We start from the raw sequence: 10,940 nt of genomic DNA, 5'->3' as shown, positions 1-10,940 counted from the left end.
ACGATTGCAGCAGTTTTGAGGGCAGTATTTTCAGTGACATGATACATTAGGTGTGGTACAACAACTCCAAAGCATGCACACACACACACGTGTGTGTGTTCAATGAGCCTCACAAAATAGCAAAAACCAGCAAGCTAAAGACATTGGTTTATATAAATGTAAATCAAGAACTCCGCTTTAATTTCATGACATTGCAACGGGTCACTCACCAGCGTTGCTCTTTTCTTGAACAGAAACGTTCATCTTTCATCTCAACAAACCTTTCAATTTCACCTCTGTCAACTTCCAGTAATCCCAAAAGTTGAATCCAATCATCCACAATGGTGGCATCTTTCCAGCCGCACACTACCTGTTAGCCCAGACTCATAACCGGGACAATTAAAGAAAACTTAAATGAATCAAAAGGACGTTTTTTAACCCTCTCAGTCTCAAAATAAGTTTTGATAAAGGGACGAACAACTAAAGGCTGAGTCATGCTTCTGCGTATGCGTCAGTGCGGAGACACGCAACGCCATAATCTGTCCTTGCGTTGTGCCCCGGCAGGCACGCAAGTACGTACGGAGTCGAGCCCACTTTTTTAAACATCCATCGAAGAGACTGAGAATGCAAGCTTGTGATTGGTCAGGGCACCGCTGTCGTCTACACCGCCGCCATTGCGCCCTCAAAAACATAAAGACTGCAGAGAATAACTAGCGGCAGACACGGAGAAGCTTGAAGAAAACCTCGCGAAAAAACTAAAATATGAACGTTTAATTCCCCCGTGACTGGAGGAGTGAAAAGGTCTACAGGAAGCGTTTTATTTGTGGACGGAAACGACAGGAAACGTGGGTTTAGAGGTGGCGAGCACATGATGAGGTGAAGGAGGATGAGAGACAAATTTGTCCGTGTTAAAAAGTCTCTTATATACAAAAAACACAATATAAACACACTATCTTGGACCGATACCTGACAGGATACAACAGAACAGCGCTACTATTGAAACTAATACATATGAAATATAATGTTATCTCCCGCGTCACGTGACGTTACGTGAACTCCATGGAAGCCGAGGTCACGTGATGCAAGTCTGTTCCATTTAATTGTTCTCTTTGACGAAGGAAGGACAGTGTCCTCGTAAGCAAGGCGCCTGGCCCTGCTAGACATCGCCTCGCAAGGCCAGGCGCCTTGACATTGAGAAACACCGTAAGTCTCTGGGCGATGCCATATTAGATGCTATGTTTCCTTCTACGGGAGCCCATGAGGACAAAATGCATTTACTGATTTGTAAGAAAAGGTTACAAAACTTTTGTCATTCTTAAATGTTGTTTTACACATTTACCTCTTCACTCATTGCCAGTGATGAAAGGGAGTCTGATGTGCTTGTTATTTTGCTAAAGTTTGCACTCCCCAGAGCTTTTTGAACCTAATGGGCATCTGTTGGTAAGGTCTTACTCCGACACTAAAATACTGCTTGCTTGCAACAATTCAGGTATCTACTGCCCCCTTTCGCCAGGAAAAAGACTCACTGTCACTTTAAATAAATTTTTCTGATTTTTTTCAGGTGATCCTTGCTCTTGTGATCGTCTTCATCATATCTTGGGGAGGCAGCATTCTCTCTGTCAACTACTTTAACTACAACCGAGGCAGCTCAGTCGAGTTCCTCTTGGTCATCGCTCGCTTTACCACCGTCATCTTCATCGTCTTGTCTCCTGCTATCCTGGCAGTGGGACACCGGCGGCTACGTTCGTGCATCAAGTCTACGCTCACCGACTGATGCACCTTGTGGGTGACAGCGCTCCTTTGACCTTTGGCCCAAAAAATAAATCTAATTGAATACTGTATTTGTAAGTGGACTGACTCAGTAGACTTGCAGTGTGATCTGACCAAGACAGACTAGTTTCAGATGAATAACTCAGATTATGTCTATAAAAAAACTTCTGATTAAAAACCATTAATTTGCTCTAATGTAAAGTATCTTAAACGATTAAAGAGGTTTCTGTGAAAAGGTTAGAAACATTTAATATCATGCAGATCCTTCCGTGACTGACTGCAGTTTAGAGAAATAAACTGTAGTTCTGACCAGATTGATAAGCTAAGGGTTAGTGCATGGGACCAAGACCATCTTAAAACAACTACACAGTCTCAAACTTTCATAGCGGTATATTTAACTTTTACACTGGCATCAATTTACCAGTTTACAGTTATTCCTGTCTGAGATTCCGCAGATTACAACATAAAAGCTGCAATTTGCTAATTTCCATAGCCTAACATTAGACAGACAGGAGCCGAAGCTAAATGATTTTGCTCTGCATGTCGGTGGATTCACGCTCCATTGTAGCCTCAGCAGGTCTCCCATTGGCCCCATCAGTTTTGTGTTGTGCCATTTACAGTGCTCGCAGTTTGGTGGGCCATTCACAGGGCTCTTTTGGTTTGGTGGGTGAGATGATGCAATGAAGCGGAACAACAAAGATGGTGGCTCTTTTTAAACTGCTTTGGCATTCACTTTGGACTTTTTAGACATAATTGCAGGAGATCATGTGCAAATGATTTTTGCCACCTTTTAACTACTCAGGAATTTATAGGGAATTGGATTGATATTGATAAAAACGTATCAATTCCATAGTTTCCAGCAATTATAGGTCAGTTAAAAGCCATAAATGAAAACAGTAAACAACTTAACATGAAAACACCTGGTTAAAACTGAGTTGAGAGTTTTACAAAACAGAAGGTGTTTAAAAGCACAAAGTTGATAAGATTGTCAAAACTAGAGTTAACCTTTAACATTAACAAAAACCAGAGGTCATTTAAGATCATTAACAGTCAACATAGAAGTTAACAGCACCAAAAAGGGGATTTATCCCCAATGAGACTGTTGGGGTAATTAGGAGCGAGTAATTAGTAATTAATTAATTACTTTTGGATTCTTCAATAAACTCTGTAAATATGGGAATATTTACCGATGTATTAATTAATTAAGATACTCTTACGTATCTACGGGGCACCATCCCTTTAATTAGAAAGGGAAATGAATCCAAAACTCTTATCAGTCTTTCTTGAAGATCATGGACCAGAGGAGCAGAGAGTTTAAATCGACACAAGAAATCTATTGGAGACAAATCTGAATTTTATAACATTTAATTAACAAGGAGATTAATAATGCAAAACAATGGTATAATTGAAAATGTGTGTAAAATGGAGGATGTCCCCACGTGATGGATTTGTTTCAGTGGTGAGTCCCCGACAAACCATAAAAACACGTATGAGTGTGTGTGTGAGTGGGTGTGTGTGGTGTGTGTGTGTGTGAAATCAATGAATGCTTTGTTTTCCAGCGCAGGTGTGCAGGGAGAGTGTCCTTGAGCTGTGTGCTGTAAGCTGTGAGTGTGTGTGGCTCTCCCCTCCCTTGTCCAGTTCTCCTTTCCCGAACACTTAGTGGCTTAAAATCACAGCAAAACTTAAACTTCAACACTTCAAAAGTTTAGACTCTTAAACAACAAAGGTCACTTGTAAATTATTTAATCTAACAGAGTCGATGCAGCCTGGCCACAGTTTACCGACAAACCCAGATTAAATAAACAATAAACAAAAGATCTTACTTCACGGTATATATCTATAACGTGTTTGATTACGGAAGATAGAGAAAACCGTCTGATAATTTGAAGCAAGTCACACGGTCGACTGCTTATTATGAACTATAAGAGACGAGAAAGATAAAAAGAGAGAATGAGATAAAACTTGCAGGAGCAAAACAGCTGTTCCGGGCAAAGCAAGGCGTCCCTGGTCAGATGATTTACTCCGTTGTTCCTCCCCACGAGTGTCTCTCCACGGAATCAGCTAGTTTCTTTGTGCTGAGTTTGACAACTTACAGCGTCTCTGAGAGCGGGATGGGCTCCGCTCGTTCCCAGTCAGGTCCTGATGGAGTTGGAGTTTATCAGTCAGCGATCGTTTCCTTCACCTCAGCTGGAGGAATGCAGAAAAAGTAGATTTGCCTGCTGGGTTTCCAACCCAGCCTTTCAGCGTTCGGTGTTTGATCTGCTCACGTTGATCAGAGCAGCAGCAATGAGCGTCCTTTTACAGCCAGTGATACTGGACAAGGAACAGTTAAGTTTCGTTTTTCGCTGAAACTTATAGTTTTTGAGCTGGTTGTTGTGGTGACGTCATCACCTTGCTTCCCTATGCAAAGCATCATGGGAAATAAAGTTTCTTGGCGCTGATGTGATTATTTGCTTTTTCAGAGCAATTTAAGCACAGTCTTTTTGGAGAAAATCACTGCATAGTAATTTCCTCATAAGGGCAGACCCTCAACAGAGACCAACAGACAATCATACCAAAGATCCTCCAGGATCAGCCCACAAAATTGGCCTTTTTTGAATCAACATGCTACAAAACAACGGGGTTAGAACAGCCGGTGAGGCCTAGAGAACAGCAGCACCCCTGAACTGCTGGATGGCACAGCCTTTTCTCCCAGGTGTTGTTCATCAGTGGGGTTGAGCTCAGCTGGGCTCATCAGCAGCCTGGAGAGGAGGAGGGGCGATCAGTGGTGCTGGATGGTCCTGGCTCCTGGAGTTGCTGGAGGCCAGGCAGGTGGCCGTGACAAAGGCAAGTGATGCTAACATGATAGGCAGTGTTAGTTGATTAGTTAGCTGATGTAGTAACAGGAGAGGACGTGTGAACGTCACCGCTGCTGCTGCATCAAAGTTCACTAATCCAGAGTAGGTCAAAAACACAACATTCACATTAAGGCCTAGTCCACACGTAGCCGGGTTTTTCTAAAAATGAATATCCGCCCCTCCAAAAACTTGCATCCACACCACCTCGTTTTAAAAAAAAAAACTCTGTCCACACGTACCCAGATAAATACGTTGTTAAGGACATGCCAGACCTGTAGGCGTCAGTACTTCCCCCGTTCTTAACCTCGTCCTTGGTCTGTGGTCTTCCGCAAGGAGCAGTAATTCCGCTTGCAAAAACAAACAAGCAAAAAGCGCTTGGACAATTGATAAAGCGAGCGCAGCTCTGAGGGCTTCCATGCTGTCGGCTAGTGTAAACACAGGTCGCACACGTGATGTCAGCATTTTTTTGTCGTGGAAAGTGACGTTGCGGACCTTAAAACTCCGGTTTTGTCTGTCCACACGCAGACACCCAAAACGGAGAAAACACAGATCTTCACTTTGGCCGGAGTTTTTAAAAAGATCCGTTTTCGTGTGAAAAAACTCAGTTTTCGTGTGGATGACAGGCCAAAACGTAGAAAAATATCTACGTTTTGGCAGATCCCCGGCTAAGTGTGGACAGGGCCTAAGTTATCACGTATTTTGTGCACAAATGCTTTTGCTTTTCCGTGTTTTCTCCCTTTGATGAAATATCTATTTGCAAATATTGCAAGTTGCCCTGTTGCTTTGTTTCTCCCAAAGTTTAACCAAACCTTTGAGTGTTTGGCTCGCTTTGGCGCCATGTTTCCTGCTGAATAAATGCACCAGCCACCAAACGTGCATGGTGACATCACTCACGCTGACTGGATTTAATAAGGGAATTGTTTTTAATGTTTGCAAACAATTCCTAGGAACTCAACAAGTACTGGTTTTTGATTCCCTCTCCCAATCACCTTTAATCTTGAAACATCCATATCCATATAGTCCAATAATCTACAGATTATCATGACTTTTTTCTTAAGTCATAATAAATTTGTAGTCGATAAAACTTCTTTATGTAGTTCTTTGGACTAAATCCCTCTCACATAAAACGATTGCAGCAGTTTTGAGGGCAGTATTTTCAGTGACATGATAAATTAGGTGTGGTACAACAACTCCAAAGCATGCACACACACACACACACGTGCGCGCGCACTCACACACGCACAGCCTGAAGCGCAGAATACGGAATGCAGAATATCAGCAGGGGGACAGATTGAGACAGAATGTCATGCATCTGTGACAGTGTGTGTCCTGTCACTGTGACCCGATTGATCATGCGCCCTGCCTACTTGAACAGGGGAGATCTCTGTTTGGCTGACTGGTTAGTGCGCGCGACTCAATCAGGAGTCTGGGGATTGAATCCTGATTGGACCATTTTTTTTATATCTGCCACAGATCTCTCTGAAGAACACAACATTGACGGCTTCAGCAGAGCTGTGCCACTCCGTGGATTTTCTCTTATTTGTTTTGCAAAAGCACTTCCTTCCTTTTCTCCACCTCACCCACAAGTACCTCAACTTCTGCTTCTGTGAAATTGCGCTTCCTTGATCTGCCTTGATCTACGGTCGCCATGTCATTGGTGGAGCGCTGCAACAGCCGGCTAATGTGTATGCATGCGATCCACAAGGCGCTTTGCATTGACCATTTATGGCAGTAAGTGGGCGTGGTGAGGGCGTGATGTGACTAAAATGCAGCTGAGAAACATTCTCGTTAGTCTCCGATTTATGAAGCGGAGATTGCGTGCAGCTGTGTGTACTCCATGTTTGATAGATCACAAACCTACTTGGCGTAAGCACTTTTTTTTTTTTGCTGAGCGTAAGTACGGTTTTAGTAAGGATTCTACACAATGTTTGATAAATGAGACCCCAGGTAGGTAGGTTTTTACGTTGCAAATCTGCAACACCTGCCTCCAGAGGGTTAAAACATGTACAAAATAGTATCTCTCTGACTCAACATCTGGCTCATAAAATAGTAAATGAAACTAAAGAAGTTTCCATGGTGCAGTCTTTTCCATCATTTGTTTGATTGAACTTTATTTTTCACTTTATTTCTTTTGAGTTCAACAGACACACTTGGTTTTTCCTCCGACTTTGGAGAGTCGCTCCCATTTTTCGTCTCTTTCTTGTAACATTGAACGTTCGCCCAAACCAGAAACATACACTTGATTTTCCGCCTGAGTTTCCCGTGTCCCAGAGCCACCACCAAGGGACTGAATCCTACAAAGAGCGAGGCAGAAAAATGAGCCACAGTCAGCAGCCTTTCTGCATGGCGCCCCCTATCATAGTTGTAATACGTCACAGCAGCAACCTGCAGCGTCCAGCAGACCACGAAGAGCAGCACTAGACACATGATTACATGAGCTGCTTTACGTTCAGCAGACACATGTTTGTTCAGCTCCCCGTGTAACTCTGTCCCTGACCTCACTGCTCGGATGTGTTTGGACAGAGCGTGAAGTGTGCCTAAGTTAGTGAAAATCATCAGCATCAGTGGGAGAATCTCGTTGAGAGCAAGTGAGGTGGAGGCGAAGGCTGAGCCTTGCTGGGTGGAGGGGAACTCCCAGATGCAGCCCAGAAGAGGCCGAGTGGTGCAGCTGATCACCATCAGCTTCACAGTGGCGTTGCTGTGAACGTGGGTCGTGTAAGCCAGCGCCGGGGTAGAGAAGAAAAAGTTTGCCCCCCACACCAGCCCCACCACTGCCCACACCTGTCTCCTCTCCTTCTGCAGCACAAGAGGTCCAAAGGTCACGTGCTGTCGCCGCAGGGTGGTGCAGTGGAAGATGCTGAGCATCAGGGTCATCCAGCAGCCCACAGCTCGCCACCACACCCACAGTAGCATGAAGAGCCTGCACAAGCCTGCAGACAGAGACACTTCCAGGCCCAGGTCCGAAACAAAAATCGGCACCGTGCGGAAAAGTGAGGTCAGCAGGTTGGCCAGAGACAGGTGCACTAAAAGCGTGTCTGACGGGGCGAGTCTCCGAGCTGGACTCTCAGAGGCAGACAGAAACACCTGGAACAAGGTAGAATGGGGTCAGTCTGAGGCTTAACACTGACCTCTCCACAACTACAGAAACTCACCACATAAATGACCAAGATGTTTCCCAGAATACCAGAAAAGACCAAAATCCCAAATAAAACAGCATCTACAGTGAGAACCTCTGACATGGCATCCTCCTCGGTCAGGCAGCTACAGAAGCTCCTGTGACCAACATTTATGTGAGAGGTGTGTGTGTGTGTGTGTGTGGGGGGGGGGGGGGGGTAAACAGGACAGCAATTTGCTCATGTATAAATCAATCACACATGAACAGATGATTGATGACCAAGCTCACAGTCGGTTTAATCCAACAGGTTGACACTTTCCGTGTTTTCCTTCAGATTCCCCCTGACATACTCTTGTCAAAACGCATCAGGATTAAATAATCTGATGGGATCAAACAATGTTTTTGTTTTTACATTTGAAAACATTGTGAAGAATTTAAGTTTTGTGATCACACACAAACACACACACACACACACACACACACACACACACACACACACTGATTACTCTGATTTAATCAGTGAAGCATAAAAATGTTCCATGACAGCTGAAGCTCTGATCGTCCCTTTGATTCAGCATTTTGATCAGCTGTTCATTCTCTCCCTTGACACTAATTATTCACTGGATTAACAGCTTCACCTCTCGGGAAATCAGAGTAATATTGTGGAATAAGCTCAACAAGGATCTGCTGAAAGTAGAATGAAAAACATGGAGTTACCGATGTTAACTGCTCCATTAGACAAATTAGCAGAAACGACTCGGTTTCCTTTTTCAAATTTGGGAGAATGTCTCCTGAAAAGTAGTCAAAATGGACAAACTTTGAGAATGAGTGAACACAATAAAATGTACTGGAAACATTTTACGGTTTAACAATGTTTAAAATGTATGGATCTGACCAGAAAAATAAACACAAATGTTTATGAGGAATGTTTGCATGAATTTACATGGTGGCACAGTGACCTTGTATTGAGATGGTTGTAGGTCAGTGTCGATGTGTCTTGGCTGTGGCCTTTCTGAGTGAAGTTAACATTCCTCCCCAAGCATATGGGCTTCCTGTGAGAACTCCAGCTTCCTCCCACAAATATTGACCTGCGATTAGTTGGAAACTCAGAATTGTCCCAATAGGTGAGTGTGTGAAAATCTGTTTGCCCTGTGTTGCAGGGTCCTGTCCAGGGTGTCCCCCATCTCTCAACTGATGACTGATGGATATACACACCTGTACTGTTGACTGATGGAGATACACACCTGTACTGTTGACTGATGGAAATACACACCTGTACTGTTGACTGATGAAGATACACACCTGTACTGATGACTGATGGAGATACACACTTGTACTGTTGACTGATGAAGATACACACCTGCACTGTTGACTGATGGGAATACACACCTGTACTGTTAACTGATGAAAATACACACCTGTACTGATGACTGATGGAGATACATACCTTTACTGTTGACTGATGGAAATACACACCTGTACTGTTGACTGATGAAGATACGCACCTGTACTGATGACTGATGGAGATACACACCTGTACTGTTGACTGATGAAGACACACACCTGTACTGATGACTGATGGAGAAACACACCTGTACTGTTGACCGATGAAGACACACACCTGTACTGATGACTGATGGAGATACACACCTGTACTGATGACTGATGGAGATACATACCTGTACTGTTGACTGATGGAAATACACACCTGTACTGTTGACTGATGAAGATACACACCTGTACTGATGACTGATGGAGATACACACCTGCACTGTTGACTGATGAAGATACACACCTGTACTGTTGACTGATGGGAATACACCTGTACTGTTAACTGATGAAAATACACACCTGTACTGATGACTGATGGAGATACATACCTTTACTGTTGACTGATGGAAATACACACCTGTACTGTTGACTGATGAAGATACGCACCTGTACTGATGACTGATGGAGATACACACCTGTACTGTTGACTGATGAATACACACACCTGTACTGATGACTGATGGAGATACACACCTGTACTGATGACTGATGGAGATACATACCTGTACTGTTGACTGATGGAAATACACACCTGTACTGTTGACTGATGAAGATACACACCTGTACTGATGACTGATGGAGATACACAACTGCACTGTTGACTGATGAAGATACACACCTGTACTGTTGACTGATGGGAATACACCTGTACTGTTAACTGATGAAAATACACACCTGTACTGATGACTGATGGAGATACATACCTTTACTGTTGACTGATGGAAATACACACCTGTACTGTTGACTGATGAAGATACGCACCTGTACTGATGACTGATGGAGATACACACCTGTACTGATGACTGATGGAGAAACACACCTGTACTGTTGACTGATGAAGACACACACCTGTACTGATGACTGATGGAGATACACACCTGTACTGTTGACTGATGAAGACACACACCTGTACTGATGACTGATGGAGAAACACACCTGTACTGTTGACTGATGAAGACACACACCTGTACTGATGACTGATGGAGATACACACCTGTACTGATGACTGATGGAGATACATACCTGTACTGTTGACTGATGGAAATACACACCTGTACTGTTGACTGATGAAGATACACACCTGTACTGATGACTGATGGAGATACACACCTGCACTGTTGACTGATGAAGATACACACCTGTACTGTTGACTGATGGGAATACACCTGTACTGTTAACTGATGAAAATACACACCTGTACTGATGACTGATGGAGATACATACCTTTACTGTTGACTGATGGAAATACACACCTGTACTGTTGACTGGTGGGAATACACCTGTACTGTTAACTGATGAAAATACACACCTGTACTGATGACTGATGGAGATACATACCTGTACTGTTGACTGATGGAAATACACACCTGTACTGTTGACTGATGAAGATACACACCTGTACTGATGACTGATGGAGATACATACCTGTATTGTTGACTGATGGAGATACACACCTGTACTGTTGACTGATGAAGATACACACCTGTACTGATGACTGATGGAGATACACACCTGTACTGTTGACTGATGAAGACACACACCTGTACTGATGACTGATGGAGAAACACACCTGTACTGTTGACTGATGAAGACACACACCTGTACTGATGACTGATGGAGAAACACACCCATACTGATGACTGATGGAAATACACACCTGTACTGTTGACTGATGAAGATACATACCT

General features: G+C 43.5%; 1 protein-coding gene across 1 annotated transcript; it reads right to left on the bottom strand.

Annotated features, from left to right (window-relative positions):
* Positions 1-6,640: 6,640 nt before the first annotated feature.
* Positions 6,641-7,831, bottom strand: ora4 (olfactory receptor class A related 4). The gene is made up of 2 exons (XM_015960099.3): positions 7,739-7,831; positions 6,641-7,670 (listed from the first exon to the last, which is right to left on the bottom strand). Exons 1-2 carry the CDS (start codon positions 7,823-7,825, stop codon positions 6,678-6,680), a joined length of 1,080 nt encoding a protein of 359 aa, XP_015815585.3. The 5' UTR covers positions 7,826-7,831; the 3' UTR covers positions 6,641-6,677.
* Positions 7,832-10,940: the final 3,109 nt, after the last annotated feature.

This window comes from Nothobranchius furzeri, chromosome 3, assembly GCF_043380555.1.
Source record: "Nothobranchius furzeri strain GRZ-AD chromosome 3, NfurGRZ-RIMD1, whole genome shotgun sequence".
NCBI classification, from domain to species: domain Eukaryota; kingdom Metazoa; phylum Chordata; class Actinopteri; order Cyprinodontiformes; family Nothobranchiidae; genus Nothobranchius; species Nothobranchius furzeri.
This window is presented reverse-complemented; position numbering and strand designations above follow the sequence as displayed.

Coding starts and splice junctions, on each gene's coding strand:
- ora4 (XM_015960099.3), bottom strand. CDS start 7,825: ATGTCAGAGGTTCTCACTGTAGATGCTGTTTTATTTGGGATTTTGGTC. Junction 7,671..7,738: donor ACATCTTGGTCATTTATGTG/GTGAGTTTCTGT, acceptor ACCTTGTTCCAG/GTGTTTCTGTCTGCCTCTGA.